Below are 21119 nucleotides of genomic sequence, written 5' to 3'. Positions count from 1 at the left end.
CTGCAGCTCTCTGGGGGCCTGGCCACGGCTCCCATCCCACCTCCCAGCTTGGAGAGGCAGACCCTGCCCTTCCTAGGCCCTGACAGCCCTGAGCTTGGGGCGCCCTGACTTTCCGCCCACATCCAGGCTGCAACTGTGAGTCGGACTTCACTGACGGGACGTGTGAGGACCTGACGGGCCGCTGCTACTGTCGGCCAAACTTCACGGGGGCGCGGTGCGACGCCTGTGCTGAGGGCTTCACTGACTTCCCACACTGCTACCGTGAGGGCGCCGGCCTGGGGTGGGGGGCCGGGGCCGGAGCCCCCAAGCATTGCTGCCTGTGGGCCTGGAGCCCTGGGTTGGGGGGATCCAGGTGGACCCTTTTGTCCATCCCTGCACCTCCCGTGGTGCAGAGCCCACCTGACTGACACGTGGTGTCTCCTCCCTCAGCCGTGCCCTCCTTCTCCCACAATGACACCGGGGAGCAGGTGCTGCCGGCCGGACAGATTGTGAGTAAGTGTCCCCCTAGGTCCCCATCCTGCCCTGGCCCCCTGGAGTGGGCAGAAGGGGCACCACCTGGGGCCCCACCCAGGCCCGCGGAGAGGGAGCAGTTCCATTTTGCTCACCTTGTCTTTGGGTGTTTTATTTTTGTGCAAATAATACCTATTTATGCTAAAAAATCTTCAAAATGTAAGCAGAAAGCTGAAGACAAGGGTTACCAGAGTCGCACTGCCTGCAAACAGCCCCTCCTCCATCCGTCGTGCGTGTGCTGTTTTCATAAACACTGCCGTGTGCTGCTGTGTAATTGTGTTTTCCACCCACACGTCCTGTAAACACATCATTTTAGGGTCCACGTTACGCAGACAGATGTAGCTTTTATTTAACCAACTTCTGATTCTTGGAAATTGAGGTTCTTTCCAGATTTAAAAAAAAACACTGCGGTAAACATCCTTGCAGCTAAAGCTTTCCAGGAATCCTTAACTGTTTCTGGGGTACGCTTTCCTGGAAGAAGGGTCTGGGTCACTAGACCTGCACGTCTGGGGACACTTTGGGCTGCAGGTTGCCAAACCGCTCTCCTAACGCAATCGCCCAAGCAGTGGTGTGTCCTGTAACTGGTGGCATCTGGTGTTTCATTGTTTCTAGCTGCGTTTCTTTGGCTCGTTTGCAAGGTCGAATCTTTACTCGTGTTTCTGGATGCCTTTGGTTGCGTTCACGTGTGAGCCGCCCACCCGAGGTCGCCGCTCACCCTTGTCTTCACCTGTTCCTGGTCACGAGCTCTGTGCATATGAACTAGGTCAGCTGCTCCCCACGAGTCCTGGCCTTTCCTCCCAGCGGGTAATTTGCCCTTTTTAAACATTTTTCACGTGCAGGTGTTTTAAACTTCAGTTGAATCCACTGACCTCGTTCTTCCTGGTCTCTGACTCAGTCACATTTTGATGATGGTCGCCGAACCCAACTATTTCCATATGTCTGGTTCTTTAGCAGTTTTTCTTTTTTTTTTTTTCCAGTTTTTTTCCTTTTTACATTTAAATGTTTAGCTTCTCATCAATGAGGTAAACCAGGGATCGGCAAACGTTTTCTGAACAGGGCCAGTGCTGGCGACTTTGAGAGCCAGCTCCTGCTGTTGTGTGTTGCAGCTCGGAAGTAGCCGTGGACCATGTGCACATGAATGGGTGTGGCTGTGTGTCAATAAAACTTTATGTATAAACCAGGCCGTGGAGCACTGGACTGCAGTGTGCCGATCCCTGGTGTAAACCGCTGAAAATCCCTCCTTTCTGCGCTGGCCCTCGGTGAGCACCGGGTCATCGCACTGATGCAGGGTTTCACTTTTAATCTGAATTCTACGATGAATCCTTCTAACGTTTTTCCTAATGTGGACCCAGTGTTGGACGTACATGTTTGTGTCCTGTATTCGTGAGACTGGGTGAAAGCTTTTTTGGGGTTTTTTGGTGCCGTCTTGTTCTGGTTTTGTAATTCATCCTGTAAGATGTTTGGGAGATGACCTCTGCTTGGTTAGGCTCCAGATCAGTTTGAAAATCACAGGAATGACCCATTTCTTCCAAGGTCGATAGAACCTCCCATAGAACCACCTGGTCCCGACGCGTGCTTCGCGGTGGAGATCTTAGCTGAGGGGCTTCATTGCCGCTGTGGTTATTAGTCTGTGAGCTTCCCGCCCTCACCTGAAGTTACTTTTGGTTATTTGTGTTTTCTTAGCAAATTGTTTATATCACTTGGATTTAAAATGTGTGGCCTAAAGCTACACAGTTAAAAAGTCACACAGCATTCTGTGTGTGACTTTTAAATGCCCTTGCATTCCTTTTGTCTGATTTTCTTTTCTTTCTTTCTCTTCTTTGGTACATTTGTTAGACCTAGCAGAAGTTTGAGTGTATTGATGTTTTCAGAGTGCTCCTTAAGGTTATATTGATCAGGTCTGCTGCGGTTCTTTCTCTGTTTAGTTGGGGAGAGAGATTTTACTTCCTAATATAGAAAATTTTGAACTAAAATTACTCCTGTTTCCTTTCACTGAGGTGTGGTTGATGTATAGCGTTATGTTAGTTTCAGGCAAAAAACACGATGAGCTGGTATTTTTACATATTGTGAAGTGACCGCCACAGTAAGGCTGGTGGACACCTGTCGCCACACATAATTACATTCTTTTCTCACGAGAACTTTTAAGATCTATTTTCTTAGTAACTTTCAGTTATACAATACGTTATGATTAACTGTTGTCACCATGCTGTGACTTAATTGTTTTATACCTGGAAGTTTGTACCTTTTGACCCCCTTTATCCATTTCACCCAGCCCCCAGTCTCCACCTCTGGCAACTACCAATCTGTTTTTTGTACCCATGAGCTCGGGGGGAGTGTGTGTGTGTGTGTGTGTGTGTGTGTGTGTTTTAAGATCCTACAGCAGTGAGGCTGTAGAGACTAAATGAGATCGTAGCAGTATTTGTTTTTCTCTACTTTCTTTTGATTTATTACTCTTTTTATTGCTTCTTGAGTTAATTATTATTTTTTGTCTCTCTTAATTATCCACAAAATGTTCAAAGCAAGAGTGATTTTGATCCACAGGAAAATGTCTGGAGACCTCTTCAGTTGTTAGAACTGGGGGGAGGGTACCACTGGCATCTGGTGGGCGGGGGCCAGGGATGCTGGAAAGTGTCCCACAGTGACCGGGACAGTCCCCACTCCCGCACGGAGAGTTACCAGCCAGAGTGCCACTGGCGCCAAGGCTGAGACACCCGGGGTCAGAGCTCGGCACTTGCCCCCGCGCGTAGCTTCTGCTGCGCGTCGCCCGTGGGGTTGACGTCCTGTGCCCTCACTGCTGTCCCTTTCTGGGCAGTGCGTCATTTCAGGTTTCATTTTCCTCTTGACCCGAGTTGTCGTTTCAGGTGGTTGGGGTTCCTTTCCCGCCCGTGTTTTAACGGTTCAGCCCTTGTTTTACTGCATCGTGGTCAGATTTGGTAGCCTGGTAATTTCTGCTTTTTGTCTTTGGAATTTGAGGTTTTCTTTCTCACCTGGAGTATGACCCCTTTTAGATTGTTCTAGGCGTGTGTTCTCTGTCGGGGACAGATTCCTGTGCATACATCTACCACAGCACATCTGTTTACTGTGCCTTTTAAATCCACCCTGTTCTGAACGTTTGTCACATCCTGGGAACAGTGAACTCGGCCTTTCTCTCTGTAATGGTGGTTTTGCCGGATTCCCCTCGCGGTTTCAACAGGTTCAGTTTCAGGGCCTCGTGACTGCTTTATCCTGCTCGTGGAGCTCGGGCTTGCTCTGTCTCTGGGGGCAAGTCCGCCTTCTCGGCACGCGACCCCCGCTTCGTCTGCCTTGGTGTGTGTGCCTTGGGCTCCCTGGCTGTTGGGCCTCGGCGCTCACCTGCTCTGTGTCTGGCCCCACCCTCCCTTTCAGAGCTCTTTTTCCCCTGTCCGGGTCCTTGGCTCTTCAAGGTGCAGGCCCAGGTTCTCCTTCGAGAGTCCAGCCAGCACCTTTGGGTGTATCTCCGCTGGCAGAGGGGCTGTGGCTGCCGTGGGCTTGCCCTGCCCTGATGGCGTCGTTTCTCCCTTTCTGCTTCAGCTTTTCCTTCCCTGACTCCTGCTGGGTCGACCAGAAACACGACTCAGTCGCTTTCCGTTTCCTCCTCGGAGGGCGGGGACTTCAGTTTCCATCGTCTGATCTGGCCCGAGGCTGCGCTCGCAGTTCTGACTAACGTTAAGCCTTTTTTTCTGTCAGTAACAAAACCAAACAGCACTTGTGCGTGAGTGAAGACAGCTAGCCAGCCCTTCCTCCTTCCTCCTAATCCCCAGGGTTAATTTTAAAGGGCAGAGTTTTCTGCTCTCCTGGGCGGTTTTGTTGTCGTTTTCTCTGGCCGTGGCAACGCCTGCAGGCGACCTGGTATCTGCATCACAGACGCGAGTTTGTGTGCGTCTACGGCGGCACTGAGTTCGCCGCCCGCCACCGTTTTCCCTAGACAGCAGCTCCCCCTTGTCAGATTTGCGTTGCCTTTTCCGTTTTGCATGAGTGCAGTATAAAGGTGTAAGGAGCTGAGTTTGTGGAGAAGGGAGGGTTTCCAGCGGGGAGGCCTCTGAGGTTCCCCTCCCCCCCCAGACTGCGACTGCAGCGCCGCCGGGACCCAGGGCAACGCCTGCCGGAAGGACCCGCGGGTGGGACGCTGCGTGTGCAAGCCCAACTTCCAGGGCGCCCACTGCGAGCTCTGCGCCCCGGGGTTCTATGGCCCGGGCTGCCGGCGTGAGTCCAGCTTCGTCCCCGCCCTGTCCCCCGGGGATCCCGGGGCCCTGGCCCTTCCCTGACCCAGCGTGGCTGCCCCTCCCCACAGCATGCCAGTGCACCAGCCCTGGAGTGGCGGACGGCAACTGTGACCGCGACTCGGGCCAGTGCACGTGCCGGGCGGGCTTCGAGGGGGCCGCGTGCGACCGCTGTGCCCCCGGCTACTTCCACTTTCCTCTCTGCCAGCGTGAGCGAGGCCTTCCCGGTGGGCAGGGGGATGGGGCCCGGGGCCCGGCCAGCATGTCTTAGGAACGCCCCCCGTGCACCTCTTGGCTCGCAGTGTGTGGCTGCAGCCCCGCAGGGACCCTGCCCGAGGGCTGTGACGAGTCTGGCCGCTGCCTTTGTTGGCCTGAGTTCGATGGCCCTCGCTGTGATCACTGCCGCCCCGGCCACCACGGCTACCCTGACTGCCAGGGTGAGCAGAGGCGGGGGAGCCTGGGTGGGTTGGGGGCCCCCGCGGTGTTCTGGGGCCTGACCTCACATCCTTTGCAGCCTGCGCCTGCGACCCCCGGGGGTCCCTGGACCAGCTCTGCAGCGCGGGCGGGCTGTGCCGCTGCCGCCCTGGCTACGCGGGGGCCGCCTGCCGGGAGTGCAGCCCTGGCTTCCACGGCTTCCCTGACTGTGCCCGTGAGTGCCCTGCGGCGGGGGGAGGGCAGCGTGTGCCCGCCACGTGCTCACGCCTGCCCTCCTCCCCAGCCTGCCACTGCTCCCCCGAAGGCTCCCTGCACGCAGCCTGTGACCCCCGCAGTGGGCAGTGCAGCTGCCGACCCCGAGTGATGGGGCTGCGGTGTGACGTGTGTGTGCCCGGGGCCTACAACTTCCCCTCCTGCGAAGGTGAGGCTGGCGGCGTGTGTGCTCCGCGTGCTCTCACCTGTGTTCACCTGGGTGACACGCTGCACTCACGCGACGATCGTGTCGGCGTACGGTGTGTGCACGTCGTCGCGCGTCTGTGGGCGTGAGCCTTCGCCTGCGTGTGTGCGCTCGCTTGGCCTGTTCACTCACAGGTGTTTGTGTGCTCTGTGCTCACTGCGTGTTTGTAACCGTGTGCTCTGTGGTGGGGACCAGCACGCAGAGCCACGCCTGATTTCGTGCTGGTCACATGCACGTGTTCACATGTGTGGGAGGCGGGTGTGCTGCTCCCACGGAGCCTTGGGTCCTGGCCGGGCCTGGGGAAGCCCTTGGCCATCAGAGTCAGTGACTGAGTAATGGCGATGGCCTGCGCATCTCTCTGCAGCTGGTTCCTGCCACCCTGCCGGCCTGGCCCCAGATGACCACGTCCTTCCTGAGGTGAGCCCAGGTCAGCCCTCTGGAGCTGAGGCCGTCACTTCCAGAGAGACTGTCACCTCCCCTGGCCCTTGGTCACCATGGCAACCTCAGGGCCCATTTGTTCCCCTGGCTGGTCCTCTGTCCCTGCCCCTGGGCCATGCCAGAGATGGAGCAGGGCTCCAGGGCTGAGGGTTTGTGGGTAGGAGGGCAGGGACCCACCCTGACGCTCAGTCTCATCCTCTCCCAGGCGCAGGCCCCCTGTACGTGCCGGGCTCACGTGGAGGGGCCGAGCTGCGATCGCTGTAAACCCGGGTTCTGGGGGCTAAGTCCTGGCAACCCCGAGGGCTGCACCCGTGAGTCTTCCCTGAGTGGGGGGCAGGGTGCTGGGGGGGGTCCTGTCATGGCAGGGAAGTGAGGACTGGCCCCAATGGTCCAGGGTAGGGACAGGCCCGGCCCTCCTGCTCCTCCCCCGCTCTCAGGCCTGCTCTGCCCCTCCCCCAGGCTGCAGCTGCGACCCCAGGGGCACGCTGGGTGGAGCTGCGGAGTGCCAGCCGGTGAGTCTGGGGCCAAGGCACTGGGGGCCGTGGGCTGTGTGTGAGGCCCCTCCTCTGCGTGGTCCCACCTTCTCTCCTCGGCTCGCAGGGCAGCGGCCAGTGCTTCTGCAAGCCCCACGTTTGCGGCCAGACCTGCTCAGCCTGCAAGGATGGCTTCTTCGGGCTGGACCAGGCCGACTACTTTGGCTGCCGTGGTAGGTGCCCACTTGCTTGGTCCTTGGGCCACGTCCTGGGGAGGCTGAGGCACTGGGCGCTGGAGAGAGGAGGTGGTTTTGGCCACGGTCCTAACCTGCATCTCGTGTCCCGGGCAGGCATCACTAATCAGTCCCTGTGCCCTCGCGCCTGGACTCAGAGCCTCCATGTCCCGAGCCCCAGACAGCCCCGAGCGGGAGATAAAAGTTGTCTTCTCAGCCCCTGCCGCTGTTCCCAGAGGGAGGATGGAGCAGAGTCCTGCGGGGCTGGGGGCTGGGCTGCACTGACCATGCTCCCTCCCTGCAGGCTGCCGGTGCGACGTTGGCGGTGCCCTGGGACAGGGCTGTGAGCTGAGGACAGGCGCCTGCCTCTGCCGCCCCAACACCCAGGGCCCCACCTGCAGCGAGTGGGTGCCCCTACCCCAGCTGGCCCGGGGGGCCGGGGTGGGAGCTTGTCCACTGGGCTTCTCCCTGGGGACCCTGGTGAGCTGTGTAGGAAAAGTGGCCACCCTGCCCAGATTGGGTGACGGTTGCCCTGACCACCCCTGCTGTGGCCAGGCCAGCGCGGGACCACTTCCTCCCTGATCTGCACCACCTGCGCCTGGAGCTGGAGGAGGCGGCCACGCCCGAGGGCCACGCTGTGCGCTTCGGTTTCAACCCCCTTGAGTTCGAGAACTTCAGCTGGAGGGGCTACGCACAGATGGCTGCCATCCAGGTGGGTGCGGCGCTGCCCCGACCTGGAGCCCGGCTCAGAGGTCCTGGTGTGCCCGGCGGAGTGCGTGGGTAGATCCCTGAGGTCCGGGGACTGGACTGGGAATGGCCAGGGAGGGGCAACCCTGATTCTCCATGCCCACCGCCCCCCCAGCCCAGGATCGTGGCCAGGCTGAACGTGACCTCCCCTGATCTCTTCCGGCTCGTCTTTCGATATGTCAACCGCGGGCCCACAAGTGTGAGCGGGAGGGTCTCCGTGCGGGACCTGGGCACGTTTGCCGCCTGTGCCAACTGTGAGTGCAGGGTGTTGGGGAGCACCCTCTCCCACCCCCTTCCCAGCCCCCCAGCCCCTGCCTCACTCCCACATGCGGGTGTCCACTGGCCCTGGGGAGGTGCAGCCCGTGCGCTTGTCCAGGACTCTGGCCGTCTCTGCCCCCAGGCACAGAGCAGAGCCAGCCCGTGGCCTTCCCCCCCAGCACAGAGCCTGCCTTCGTCACCGTGCCCGGGAGGGGCCTCGGGGAGCCCTTCGTGCTGAACCCCGGCAACTGGGCCCTGTTCCTGGAAGCCGAAGGAGTGCTCCTGGTGAGGCGGGGCTGAGCGGGCTGGGGCCGGGGCAGGGGCCAGGGCGAGGGCGGCAGCACCTGACCTCCCGCCCTGCCCCCCAGGACTATGTGGTCCTGCTGCCCAGTGCCTACTACGAGGCGGCCCTCCTGCAGCTGCGGGTGACTGAGCCCTGCACGTTCCGGCCTGCTGCCCAGCGCTCCGGGGAGAAGTGAGGGCTAGCCTGGCGGGGGCGGGGGGCCCAGCCCTCCCTGGGCTCTCACCGCCCTCCCCGTGCTGACCACAGACTCTGTGTCCCCACCCAGCTGCCTCCTCTACACCCACCTGCCCCTGGACGGCTTCCCTTCCGCCGCTGGGCCTGGGGCCCTGTGTCGCCATGACAACAGCCTACCCCGGCCTTGCCCCACGGAGCAGCTCAGCCCCTCACACCCACTGCTGGTCGCCTGCCGGGGCAGTGATGTGCGTGTCCCCAGGACCCCCGAGGGTGGGCAGAGTTGAGACCTGGGGGAGTCGTGCCCTTGGCCTGGAGGATGGGGTCCACGTAGTAGTGATGGGACACGGGCAGGGCAAGCGTGACGTGGGCAAGTCACAGGCAGTGGATCCCGGGCTCCAGGCCAGCCGGCCGGCTCCAAGGGCACCTGCTGCCTTCCACGGCTTAGACCTTGGGAGTCGGCACCCTCGGGCCTCATCTGAAAATGGGGTATTGATGGCCAGCTCTCCAGTTTATTGTGAGGAACTGTCAGGTCATTGATTCTTCCAGGCACTGGGCATTATTTAGTGACGAGGCCAGTGGGCCGCAGGCGGGCACAGGAGCTCAGACTGAGCAGAGGTTGGAAGGCCAGGTGCCCCAGGCAGCAGGGGTGGCCAGTGCACAGGCCCTGAGACCTGGTGGGGCAGAGGGTGGGAAGGGCCTTGTCCGGCTGTGTCCTGTTCTCCAGGTGGGGGACTGGGGTGGGGACCTCACATTGCCTGCCCCACTAGGTGGACATCCAGCTTCAGGTGGCAGTGCCCCAGCCGGGCCGCTATGCCCTGGTGGTGGAGTACGCCAACGAGGATGCCCGCCAGGAGGTGGACGTGGCCGTGCACAGCCCCCAGTGGGACCCCCAGCAGGGGGCGCTCACCCTCCACCCCTGCCCATACAGGTGTGTGGGGAGAGGATTGAGGTCTGGGGGCTGGGCGGGTGGGCTTGGGGCCCCAGGGCCGCCCGGCAGGCTGACTGCCCCTGCCCTGTCCCCCAGCACCTTGTGCCGGGGCACTGCTCTGGACGCCCAGCGCCACCTGGCCGTCTTCCACCTGGACACAGAGGCTAGCGTCCGGCTCACGGCTGAGCAGGCTCGCTTCTTCCTGGTGAGGCCCCCACCCCTTCACCTGAGCCCCGCGGTCGGGTTAGGTCTTTCCAAAGATTTTAAAGATGCACAAAAGGAGAGGAGTGCGATGAGCCCAGGGACCCACCCCAGCCCCACCGTTAGCTCGCACCCGGCCCAGTTCTTCTGGGAACCCCTCACCTGCAGGGCCTTTTTCCCCTGTGGGTATGAAGTGTTTATTTAGAAGTAATACCCACGGCCGCGTGAGATGAACCACGATGCCCCGGCGGCAGAGCAGAAAGGAGGAGCAGTTTTAATGCTTTTTGGTGTAAGTTACAAAAATGTAACGCCGTGTGAGCAAGGCCCCTCCCAGATTAGGAAGCAGTCCACACAGCATGGGTCCTGAACCGGGTTCACCAGCAGCCGGGTAGCTTGCTTGTGTCAGCCTCGCAGAGTTGAAAACTAAATCGCAGGACTCACCCTCTGCCGAAAACCTGCTTTGTAACCACAAAAGCCTGTGCAATCATCTTCCCTGTTTTGATGCCCAGAACTAGGCATTGGTGTTTATGTGATGAGTAACAAACAATGGCGTTTGTTCTTACCAGAGTATCATGCAATCTTACTGTGTTTTGTTTCCCCAGGCCTTTAAAAGCTTTAGCAGAGTAATATATTCACACATTTTCATACAAGCATCAAACGTTGAAGAGACTCGAACAAAAAGGAGTAATCCCCTGCCCCACCTAGTTCCACCCTCCAGAGTCAGTGCGTTTCTCCCCCGTTGCTGAATAACGCATCACGTGCTGTCTCCTGATTTTCCGACACCGCCGCCCCTGCCGCTGTGCCCTCCTGCGCAGCACAGCGGTCGTAGGCTCGGCCGTTGTAGACTCCATGGAGCTGTGCCCACAGAGCACAGCCCAGCGAGTCGCCACCGTGCCAGGCCAGGAAGGACAGGGGCCCACCCCACACGCCTGCCGCTCAGGCCCCCACCCCGGTAGCCACTGCCCAACACTCACAGCACCGCCTAGCCTGCCTGTTCTGGAACTTTCTGTAACTGGAATCACACATGTTCTTTGGTGTTGCCGACACCGTGTCAGAGATGGGTATGGCGTGGCCTGGTCCTGCAGCTCTGTCTTTGCTGTGGGGTTTTTCTAGACACACTGCTGTTGGTCACACTCGTTCCGACACCGTTGTAGACTGCCCAGGGCAGGAATGCCCACTCAGGACCCCGTGCTCATGGAGCGCCCTCCTGTGCGAGTCCCTGTCCCTGCGAGCAGAGCTAGCATCAGGGCACGTGGCAGGGAGAGCTGGGGAGCACTCCAGGCCCCAAGACCACCCATGGGCGAGGGCTGGGAGAGGCGGGCAGAGCAGGGCTGGGGACCTGGTGCGGAGAGCGTGTATGGACCCCGCACCCACACCTGCTTCTCCACCTGCAGCGCAGTGTCACCCTGGTGCCCGTGGAGACGTTCAGCTCGGAGTTTGTGGAGCCCCGCGTCCACTGCATCAGCAGTCACGGTGCCTTCGGCCTCGGCAGGTAGTGGGGCCAGAAGGGGACCAAATGGCCCGTGGGCGTTGGCCGGGACCTGGGAACTCACCCCTGTGCTCCCCCGCAGTGCCGCCTGCCTGCCCTCCCGCTTCCCAAAGCCGCCGCGGCCCATCGTGCTCAGGGACTGCCAGGTGCTGCCTTTGCCACCTGGCCGCCCGCTGACCCACTCGCAGGAGCTCACGCCAGGTGCACCCCCATCCGGGCCCCAGCCTCGGCCCCCCACTGCCATGGACCCTGATGTGGAGCCCACCCTGCTGCGCCAGCCCAAGGTGAGGCCCCGGCCGGGAGGGACAGTGTGTGGGCTGGGTGGGGCTCACAGCCCCCCGCCCTCCACGTCCCCGCACCTCCGCCCACTCACCGGGGCCTCTCCCCACAGGGCACCGTGGTCTTCACCACCCACGTGCCCGCCCTGGGCCGCTACGCCTTCCTGCTGCACGGCTACCAGCCGGCTCACCCCGCCTTCGCCGTGGAGGTTCTCATCAACGGGGGCCGCGTCTGGCAGGGTGAGTGGCTGTGGCGGGTGGTAGCGGGAAGGACACCAGGCGACGAGCCTGCCTGGGGTCTCGCCACGTGGCCCAGCGTGTGGTACCACACGACGTGGGCTGGTTCCGTGGCTCGCAGGGGCCACAGCACAGTGCCCGTCACCTGGTGTGAGTGACAGGCCCGCACGCCCTGTCGTGCTCTCCATTCTCAAGTGAGGTGCCCCCGGGCGCGCTGCAGGGGCAGCCCCGGCCCCCTGGCCCCTGCACAGACCCTGCTCCGCATCTGTGCTGTGACTCCGAGTTCACGCCGTCACCGGCTCAGGTGATCAAGGGCTCACTGACATGTGTCCCCACCTGTTTGCCTGTCCCACTCCACCAACCCCAGGGGCCTGCGCCTCAGCCTGGTGCCTGACCGTGGCTGTTTCACACAGTGTGAGCGGGCCCAGCCACGTGGGCCTCCACAGGCCGGTCACACAGCCATGCTGTGTCATGCGTGCGCGCTCCTTGGTGGCTGGTGCTGTCTGTGGGCCCCCTCCTCTCTGGTGACTCCAGGAGGGCCCTGGGTGAGGCCATGAGACCATGGGCCTGGGGCAGTCTGTGTGCTTGGGGTACTGACCCACTTTTCCTCCTCCAGGCCACGCCAACGCCAGCTTCTGCCCACACGGCTACGGCTGCCGCACCTTGGTGGTGTGTGAGGGCCGGGCCGTCTTGGACGTGACCGACAGCGAGCTCACAGTAACCGTGCGCGTGCCTGAGGGCCGGTGGCTCTGGCTGGTGAGTCTTGAGGCTGGTGTCTGTGTGTGGACATCCTGAGCCTGCTCAGGGACCAGCTGTCCTCCACTGGTCAAGCCACCGTGGGTCACTCAGCCGGAGTGTGCCCCCTGCTTGCTGTAGCCCCGCCCTGTGCCAGGTGCTGGGGGAAGCAGCCTTTGGGCACCTCAGACCCATTATGGGGGGCTCCTGAGGGCTCTAAGAACCAAGATGTTGCCCACCAGCCCCCTGGGCCCTGCTGGTCAGAGTGGCCTGCCTGGAGGATGGAGGCAGGCATCCAGCAGAAAAGGATAGGGGTGGGGCTCTCCATCAGAGCTGCCACCTCACTCCCCAAGCTTTCAGCTGGCCGTAGAGGGTGGCCTCCCCCATGAGCGACCCAGGCAGGGACCTGGTACCTGCCAGCCTTGCTGGGACTCGAGACCAGGCTTGCCTCCATCACTGTCTCAGCTGCCCAGCCAGAGCCTGGCTGGTTGCAGAGGAGCCCTGCTGATTTGCCCCGGCCAGGGTAGAGTGACCAGGCCTTGATGCCATAGGATTACGTGCTGGTGGTCCCTGAGGACGCCTACAGCCCCAGCTACCTCCAGGAGGAGCCCCTGGACAAATCCTACGAGTTCATCAGCCAGTGCGCCGCCCATGGTTACCACATCAGGTGGGCCAGGCATGGGGCCGGGCGGGGATGGGGGTCTGGACTGCGGGGTCCAAGCCGGGAGCGGGCCTCACCACCCGCCGCTCGCTGCAGCCCCGACAGCTCGCCCCCTTTCTGCCGCCACGCCGCCGCCTCCCTCTCCCTCTTCTACAACAACGGGGCTCGGCCGTGCAGCTGCCACGAAGTGGGCGCCACGGGCTCCACATGCGAGGCCTTCGGGGGCCAGTGTCCCTGCCGCGCCCATGTCATTGGCCGCGACTGCTCCCGCTGCGCCACCGGCTACTGGGGCTTCCCCAACTGCAGGCGTGAGTAGCTCCGTCCCAGAGCCACCAGTGCTGGGGCGGGGGTGGGAGGCACCGGACCCCAAGTGGGCTTCCTGATGAAGGGGGCCCTCCAGGAAAGAGTGGTCGGGGGAATATTCTGGAGCCCGGAGGACCAGCCCTTCCGCCTCCAACCTGGGAGGCCCCAGGCCTTGCAGGGTCATCCAGAAGTTTCCAGGGGCTAGACAGTTCTGACCAGCTGACCCCACGTCAGAGGGGCTGCCTGGGCTGGGGCCCGGAGCTGGGTGGAACCCGGCTGGGGTGGGTGGGTGTGCCTGCAGTCCTGGCCCCTGACTGGGGCTGTGCACGCGCCCACAGCCTGTGACTGCGGTGGCCGCCTCTGTGATGAGCTCACGGGCCAGTGCATCTGCCCACCCCGCACCGTCCCACCCGACTGCATCGTCTGCCAGCCCCAGACCTTCGGCTGCCACCCCCTGGTCGGCTGTGAGGAGTGTAACTGCTCGGGGCCCGGCGTCCAGGAGCTCACGGACCCCACCTGTGACGTGGACAGCGGCCAGTGCAGGTGAGAGCTGGCGTCGGAGGGCACCGTGGCCTCAGGGCAGTCTTGGCCAGGATGCGTTTCTGCCTGCCGGCAAGCCCTGACCGCATGCTCCCCCGTCAGCACTCCCGGCTTCAGCGGTGCCGCCTCCTTCAGTTCTTGGGGGGCAGTGCCACTGTGGTGGGGGCACCTGTGGTCTCTCCCTTCAGTGAGGGGCCGGGGGGAGGGGAGGCCCAGCCAGCTCCTGAACCCTCCTGACAGGTGCAGACCCAACGTGGCAGGACGCCGCTGTGACACTTGTGCTCCTGGGTTCCACGGCTACCCCAGTTGCCACCCCTGTGACTGCCACGAAGCAGGTTCCACGCCCGGCACATGCGACCCCCTCACGGGCCAGTGCTACTGCAAGGTGAGGGCGGCCAGCGGGGCCAGGCCTGCCACCCCTGTCCTGCCTCTCGTCCTCTCGGGGTGGAGCTTCTTGGCATCTTTCAGGACAGTCAGGCCTTCTGTGGGGTGACCGTGAGCCAGCTCGGGCCAGGTGGCCTGGCACACAGCTGACCGCCCTGCCCCACCCTCCCGCCCCCAGGAGAACGTGCAGGGCCCAAGGTGTGACCAGTGCCGCCTTGGGACGTTCTCCCTGGAAGCCGCCAACCCCAAAGGCTGCACCCGCTGCTTCTGCTTCGGGGCCACGGATCGCTGCCGGAGCTCGGCCTACGCCCGTCGGGAGGTGTGCGGGCAGGACGGGCTGGGACCAAGGGTGGTGCTGCCTCGGGGAGGGGACTTGTCAGCCCCCAGCCAGCAGGGACTTAGGACAGGGCCCTGCGACACGTGAGGGTGTCCACCTGCGTGACCCACCCTGTGCCCACAGTTCGTGGACATGGAGGGCTGGACGCTGCTGAGCGGTGACCGGCAGGAGGTGCCCCACGAACGGCAGGTGGAGGCCATGCTGCTTCGCGCGGACCTGCGGCGTGTGCCCGAGGCCTTCCCCGAGCTGTACTGGCAGGCCCCGCCCTCCTACCTGGGAGACCGGGTGAGCAGGCTGGTCGCCCCTGGGAGAGCGCCTCCTGGAGGCCTGAGGGGGAGACAGCAGTGAGGATGCCGGCGTCCACGGAGGGGCGGGGCCTCGGGAGGGTGCCCAGCGCCCAGCCCCATGGTCGGGGTCTGGCCAGGTCACATCCCTCTGCCTGGCTTCCAGGTGTCGTCCTATGGTGGGACCCTCCGTTACGAACTGCACTCAGAGCCCCAGCGGGGAGACGTGTTCATCCCCTTGGAAAGCCGTCCAGACGTGGTGCTGAAGGTGGCTGCCAGGGTGGTCTAGGCAGGGTGGGTGGCGGGCACGGCCGAGCCAGGACAGTGGGCAGCCCGGTTCCCAGCCCTCATCCGCCCACATGCCCCCTAGGGCAACCAGATGAGCATCACGTTCCTGGAGCCAGCGTACCCAGTGCCGGGCCACGTTCACCGAGGGGAGCTGCAGCTGGTGGAGGTGAGCGGGGCTGGCCTGGGCAGCCGGGTCCCTCCTGGATCCCGGCGGAGAATGCCATCTGTGCCTGCTCTCCATGGCAGAAAATGCAGCCTGGGAGCAGGGTGCTTTGGGACGCCCCCCGCCACGCCTGCTTTCTGGTTCCCTGGGCTGCATGCCGGGCCGCTTGCGGATCCCTGCTCCCTGATGGGCACGTGGTCCTCTGCAAGCTGCTCGTGGGGTCTGTGACCTATTGTCTTTCAGGGGCGCTCTGTGTTGGTCCTGATCTGAACGTAGCCACTGTTTTCTGGCCCGTAGCCCCTCAGCCTTTCACTGAGGTGTCTCGTGATGAACAGAAGCTCTTATTCTTAACCTGCTCAAATTCACAGGATTTTCATTTACAGTTAGTGCTTTTGTGTCTTAAGAAAGTATTTGTCTCTGAGGTCAGAAGTTACCTACGCTGCGTGTCACTCTTCTTACGCCCTGTCACCTGAGCCCCGTCCCCCATGGAGGGTCTGCTCGGCTCCTGTGTGTCCTGGGCTTGTGGCCCCACTGAGAACCTGTCGTGGCCCTGCAGGGGAACTTCCGGCACATGGAGACCCACAACGCCGTGTCCCGGGAGGAGCTCATGATGGTGCTGGCCGGCCTGGAGCAGCTGCAGCTCCGCGCCCTCTTCTCGCAGACCTCCTCGGCCGTCTCCCTGCGTAGGGTGGCGCTGGAGGTGGCCAGTGAGGCGGGCGGGGGCCCTCCGGCCAGCAGTGTGGAGCTGTGCATGTGCCCTGCCAACTACCGTGGGGACTCGTGCCAGGTGAGGCTCAGGGGCGGGCGCCAGGCTGGGAGGCTGCCGCCCCCTGGTCAGTACAGCCCACCCCCCGTGCCAGGCACATCCGTACCCGCCAGGCATCCGCTCTCGTCCTCCGCCTCGGCCCCTCCCCACGAGTCTCCCCTCCCACCTCCTGGATGTCACCCTCCCAGCCCGCTGGCTCACCTGTTTGCTTATCCGCTGTCACCCGCCCCGCCCTCTGTGCACACGGCTGCTTTTCGTCCACTTACTGCCCAGTGCATCCCACGTCCTCCGAGTCACCCAGGCAGCGTGCCTCTAGCCACCTCCCTTCCCTTGCCCACGGGGCATCCGTCCGCCCACTGGAAAGGGGTGTCTGGAGAAGAAAGAGGATGGCCCTGGCCCGTGGGGAAAGAGGGTGGTCGCCTGAGCCAGAGCATCCATGCAGCTTCGTGGGCTGTGACCTTGTGCCTTCCGCTAGCCAGCGTCAGGACCCCTGAGGGGCTGACCTGTGGTGGCCCCTGGCCTGCCCCCGCAGCGGGCTGGCCCTGCCCCCTTTCCTGATCCCTGATGCCTCCCCCCAGGAATGTGCCCCTGGCTACTACCGGGACGTCAAAGGTCTCTTCTTGGGTCGCTGCGTCCCTTGTCAGTGCCACGGCCACTCGGACCGCTGCCTCCCTGGCTCAGGCGTCTGCGTGGTGAGTGGGGACCCTGCAGGGTAGGGCAGCCACGAAATGCACAGACTAGGGAAGACCGGAGGGCCTCTGGGTTAGCAGTTGTGGATATACTGAGGTCGGGGGGGCAGAACCCAAGTGGGGCCCCCCTGGCGTTGGGCGTAGAGCCCCACAGGGTTGCAGAGGGAGCTGACCAGGCCCTGCTGGTGGGAAGCGGGGCCTCCTGTCAGTGCTGACCTGTCCCCTCTGCCCCAGGGCTGCCAGCACAACACGGAGGGCGACCACTGTGAGCACTGCCAGGACGGCTTCGTGCGTGGTGGGTCGGAGGACCCCGCGGTCCCCTGCGTCAGCTGCCCCTGCCCCCTTGCTGTGCCTTCCAACAAGTAAGCTGGGCCACCCCTCCGGGGTCCCGACCCTTGGCTGGAGCCAAAAGTCCTCATAGACCCGGGATAGAAGGCCACCATCCCCTGCCTGGTGGAGAAGCTCATTCTCTGTGGAGGCCAGGACAGCTGGGGGTCCATGAGGAGGGGACCCCCAACACCTGGTATCTGGCCTAGCCCGAGTACACAACGGTGCTCACCTAGGGTGTGCAGGTGTGTAACAACCCCCTCCATCTCTGCAGCTTCGCCATGGGCTGCATCCTGCGAGGTGGCCGCACCCAGTGTCTCTGCAAACCGGGCTATGCTGGGGCCTCCTGCGAGCGGTGAGCAGGGTGGGGGTGGCGGTGGGTGGGGCGGGCACTGCGCGCCTAGGCCGGCACAGGCCACAGACTCCGCTCCCCCCAGGTGTGCCCCGGCTTCTTCGGGAACCCGCTGGGGGCCGGGGGGGGAGGCACTGCGTGCGTGGACGGGCCTGGGGGGGTGTGGGCACTGCGCACCCAGGCCGGCACAGACTACAGACGCCGCCTCCCCCAGGTGCGCTCCTGGCTTCTTTGGGAACCCGCTGGTGCTAGGCAGCTCCTGCCAGCCCTGTGACTGCAGCGGCAATGGCGATCCCAACATGCTCTTCAGTGACTGCGACCCCCTGACGGGCGCCTGCCGTGGCTGCCTGCGCCACACCACCGGGCCCCGCTGCGAGAGCTGCGCCCCCGGCTTCTACGGCAACGCCCTGCTGCCTGGCAACTGCACCCGTAGGCGGGGAGGGCGGGGGGCCCATGGGTGTCCCCCAGGAGCAGGCTGTGTCCCATGCTGGGGCTCATGGTCAGACACCCCCATGGCCAGGCTGAGGGTCACTCTGGGACTTTGGCTACTCCTGCGGGAGGGCGTCACCAGGAGGGGGCTGGCAGGACCTCTGGTTGAGCCCGGGCTACTGGGCAGAAGGCACGGGGCAGGGGCGGTGGGGGGGACAGTGAGCAGGCAGCTGTGTGGTCTGGACCCAGGTGGAACGGGGAAGGTGGAGAACAGTGAGGGTCTAGGGGCTTCATTTGGGGTGGGATGGAGATTGGCGTGGCGTAGGAGCCCACAGGCGTAGGGGGTGGGAGGAAAAAGGCTGGGGTGGAGGTCAGGGCTGTGGTTACAGCTCCCCCTTCTGCAGGGTGTGACTGCTCCCCGTGTGGGACGGAGGCCTGTGACCCCCACAGTGGGCACTGCTTGTGCAAGGCGGGTGTGACAGGGCCACGCTGTGACCGCTGTCAGGTAGCCCTGCATGGATGGGGTGGGGCTTTCATGGCTGGGGGTGGGGCTTCATGGCTGGCGGGGTGGGGCTTGGGTATGGGGCAGGGCTCAGGGCTGAAGGAGGCTGGGTCTCGAGGGTTGGGCAGAGCCGTGACTGCTGTCTGTGCCTGCAGGAAGGACACTTTGGTTTTGAGGGCTGTGGGGGTTGCCGTCCATGCGCCTGTGGACCAGCCGCCGAGGGCTCCGAGTGCGACCCCCAGAGTGGGCAGTGCCACTGCCGGCCAGGGGCTGGGGGGCCCCAGTGCCGCGAGTGTGCCCCCGGCCACTGGGGCGTCCCTGAGCAGGGCTGCAAGCGTGAGTGTGTGTGGGTGGGGCACCTCGGGGTGGTGAGTACCCCAGGGCCCTCAGCCTGCCACTCACCCCACCCTTCCCACCCCAGGCTGCCAGTGCCAGGGGGGCCACTGTGACCTGCATACAGGCCACTGCACGTGCCCCCCTGGGCTCAGTGGGGAGCGCTGTGACACCTGTAGCCAGCAGCACCAGGTGCCCGTGCCAGGGAGGCCTGGGGGCCACGGCGTACACTGCGAAGGTGTGAGCCTCCCCCCGCCGCCCACCTGCCCCCTGCCAACACCCGGCCCTCCCAGCTCCACCTGGGGGAGTGTGGGTCCCAGCTCTGTGCTGGCCTGGTGACCTGTATGTTAACCTCAACTTCCAGAGGAGTCCTGTGGCCCCAGTTCCCCATCTCAGTTTCTGAGGGGCCCCACATCCCATCCTTACGTTGACCCTGGGACCCACACACTGATCTCTGACCCCCACTGACCTTGTCACCTTCAGCTCAGCATCCCTGTTTCACCACCATGATCCCCAATGACCCATCTGCACCACGCCAACCCTGTGACTTTCCCTGGCCCCACACCGATCCCTAACCCCATGCCAACCTGCCCCCCTGCTCGCAGTGTGTGACCACTGTGTGGTTCTGCTCCTGGATGACCTGGAGCGGGCCGGAGCGCTCCTCCCCGCCATCCGCGAGCAGCTGCGTGGCATCAACGCCAGCTCCGTGGCCTGGGCCCGGCTGCACAGGCTGGACGCCTCCATCGCCGATCTGCAGGTACTGCACAGCCCGGCCCCAGCCTCCCCTTCTCAGGTCGCAGGCTCTCACCTTCCCCTCCCCTCAGAGCCAGCTCCGGAGCCCCTCGGGCCTCCACCACGAGACCGCACTGCAGCTGGAGGCCTTGGAACGACAGACCTCAAGCCTCGGGCAGGACACACAGCGGCTGGATGGCCAGGCAGGCCCTTGGGGACTCCTGCCCCAGAACCCCCTGGAATGCTTCTCCTCCAGGAAACCCCTCCCCTGACGACTCTCCCTCTCAGCAGACTCCTCCCCCAGAGGCCCCTCTCCCCAGGCCCCAAACCGTGCAGTGTCACCTCTGACCCTCACCTCAGGCTCAAGGCCCCTCCCCAGGCCCCCAGCCCTCCCCCCGGCCAGCAGGGAGTGAAGGCTGAGCAGGTACTTCATCCGCAGGCTGCAGGGGCTCGAGCTCAGGCCGGCCAGCTGCTGGACAGCACCGAGGCCACACTGGGCCGGGCACAGACACTGCTGGTAGCCATCCAGGCTGTGGACCGCGCCCTGAGCGGTAGGGGCTGGCCCGGCTGGGCAGGGGCAGGGGAGAGTTGGGCAGAATGGTGTTCAGGGCTCAGAGCAGGGGCTCATGCCTTCAGGGGCTTGGCCTTGAAGAACTGGCAGGGTTGGATGTGTGGATACAGAGACGGTACCTTGACCATGTGAACAGCAGGTCAGGGTTGGAAGGTGGGAGAGGCGGCCAGTGTGGCCAGGGCCAGAGGACAGGCAGACCCTGCGAAATGGGCCGGTGTCCCCTCGCAGGTCCCCTGCCTCCCTAAGAAAACGCAAGGGTGAAACTGAGTTACAACCTGGGGCGTGTCACCAAGAGGGGACTTGGAGGACCAGGCACAGCCCAGGGGCCCAGAAGGAAGTGAAGTTCTAGCTGAGTGCTGGACTGGGAGGAGGGGTGGGTAGGCAAGGAGGCCAGGAAGCAGGCTGAGCAGGTGGGCAGCAGGGGTGTTAGGGTGGGGGCTGTGAGGGGGAGGGGTGTGGGGGAGGGGCCAGGCAGGCCTAGAAGTCATGGCCTTGAGCCAGGAGCGCTGGGAGCTGTTCTGGGCATGCCGGGTTACATGTGGTCATCCAGAGATGCTCAGGCAGGGGTTTCCGGCCTGGAAGCTAGTGGGCAGGGGTCTGCCCAGGCAGCAGGCCAGCCCTGGGCCCTGACATCCCCCTCCCCAAACCCGCACAGAGCTCGAGTCTCAGGCAGACCGCCTGTCACCAGCCAATGCCTCGGTCCCCTCGGGCGAGCAGCTACGCCGGACGCTGGCCGAGGTGGAGCGGCTGCTCCGGGAGATGCGGGCCCGTGAGCTGGGGGCTCCGCGGGCAGCTGCTGAGACCGAGCTGGGGGAGGCCCAGAGATGTGAGTGTGTCAGCCCCAGCAGGGCAGAGACGGGGAGGGAGCCCTGGGGCTGAGGGCAGCGTGGAGGGGTATCACGTCAGCTTGGGAGGCAGGCTCCAGGGTCACTGCCCGTGTGACCTTTCCTGTGCTGGGTCTCGACCAGTGCTGGCCCGAGTGCAGGAGCAGCTGACCACACGCTGGGAGAGGAACCAAGCGCTGGTGGCGCGCACCCGAGACCAGCTGGCCCAGCATGAGGCCGGCCTCATGGACCTGCGGGAGGCTCTGAACCGGGCGGTGGGTACCACTCGGGAGGCCGAGGAGCTCAACAGCCGAAACCAGGAGCGCCTGGAGGAGGCCCTGGTAGGGAGCCTGGCCTGGCCTAGTCCCCCCCTCCCCCCCATGATCCTCCCCTCCCTCATTGTCCTCACCCCTCCTCCATCACCCCCATGACCCCTCCCCATCACCCTCCCTTCCCCTATCATCCCCTCCCCCGCCCCCTCCCTGTTTACCCCATCTCT

General features: G+C 63.5%; 1 protein-coding gene across 2 annotated transcripts in view; it reads left to right on the top strand.

Moving 5' to 3' along the window:
• Nucleotides 1-21119, top strand: part of LAMA5 (laminin subunit alpha 5) — a 50791-nt gene that overhangs the window by 21299 nt on the left and 8373 nt on the right. The window contains exons 10-53 of one of the 2 annotated variants that reach the window (XM_072944531.1): nt 127-261; nt 430-492; nt 4591-4731; nt 4820-4957; nt 5051-5185; nt 5263-5397; nt 5467-5604; nt 6005-6057; nt 6284-6389; nt 6538-6590; nt 6679-6784; nt 7089-7188; nt 7340-7496; nt 7647-7785; nt 7932-8074; nt 8158-8264; nt 8359-8512; nt 9035-9195; nt 9292-9400; nt 10791-10888; nt 10968-11169; nt 11277-11403; nt 12017-12156; nt 12687-12802; nt 12893-13104; nt 13438-13642; nt 13880-14024; nt 14202-14342; nt 14484-14645; nt 14811-14912; nt 15015-15098; nt 15652-15882; nt 16440-16553; nt 16785-16912; nt 17152-17232; nt 17444-17658; nt 18063-18163; nt 18316-18496; nt 18582-18731; nt 19099-19250; nt 19318-19428; nt 19665-19776; nt 20452-20622; nt 20765-20961. In XM_072944531.1, the coding sequence (XP_072800632.1) occupies nt 127-261; nt 430-492; nt 4591-4731; nt 4820-4957; nt 5051-5185; nt 5263-5397; nt 5467-5604; nt 6005-6057; nt 6284-6389; nt 6538-6590; nt 6679-6784; nt 7089-7188; nt 7340-7496; nt 7647-7785; nt 7932-8074; nt 8158-8264; nt 8359-8512; nt 9035-9195; nt 9292-9400; nt 10791-10888; nt 10968-11169; nt 11277-11403; nt 12017-12156; nt 12687-12802; nt 12893-13104; nt 13438-13642; nt 13880-14024; nt 14202-14342; nt 14484-14645; nt 14811-14912; nt 15015-15098; nt 15652-15882; nt 16440-16553; nt 16785-16912; nt 17152-17232; nt 17444-17658; nt 18063-18163; nt 18316-18496; nt 18582-18731; nt 19099-19250; nt 19318-19428; nt 19665-19776; nt 20452-20622; nt 20765-20961 (5951 nt within the window). The remainder of the gene's footprint in view (nt 1-126; nt 262-429; nt 493-4590; nt 4732-4819; nt 4958-5050; nt 5186-5262; nt 5398-5466; nt 5605-6004; nt 6058-6283; nt 6390-6537; nt 6591-6678; nt 6785-7088; nt 7189-7339; nt 7497-7646; nt 7786-7931; nt 8075-8157; nt 8265-8358; nt 8513-9034; nt 9196-9291; nt 9401-10790; nt 10889-10967; nt 11170-11276; nt 11404-12016; nt 12157-12686; nt 12803-12892; nt 13105-13437; nt 13643-13879; nt 14025-14201; nt 14343-14483; nt 14646-14810; nt 14913-15014; nt 15099-15651; nt 15883-16439; nt 16554-16784; nt 16913-17151; nt 17233-17443; nt 17659-18062; nt 18164-18315; nt 18497-18581; nt 18732-19098; nt 19251-19317; nt 19429-19664; nt 19777-20451; nt 20623-20764; nt 20962-21119) is intronic. The other variant, XM_072944532.1, reaches the window with a different exon arrangement.

This window comes from Vicugna pacos, chromosome 19 (assembly GCF_048564905.1).
Source record: "Vicugna pacos chromosome 19, VicPac4, whole genome shotgun sequence".
Taxonomy (NCBI): domain Eukaryota; kingdom Metazoa; phylum Chordata; class Mammalia; order Artiodactyla; family Camelidae; genus Vicugna; species Vicugna pacos.
Note: the sequence above shows the minus strand (reverse complement) of the source record. Positions and strands in the feature narration are given on the sequence as shown.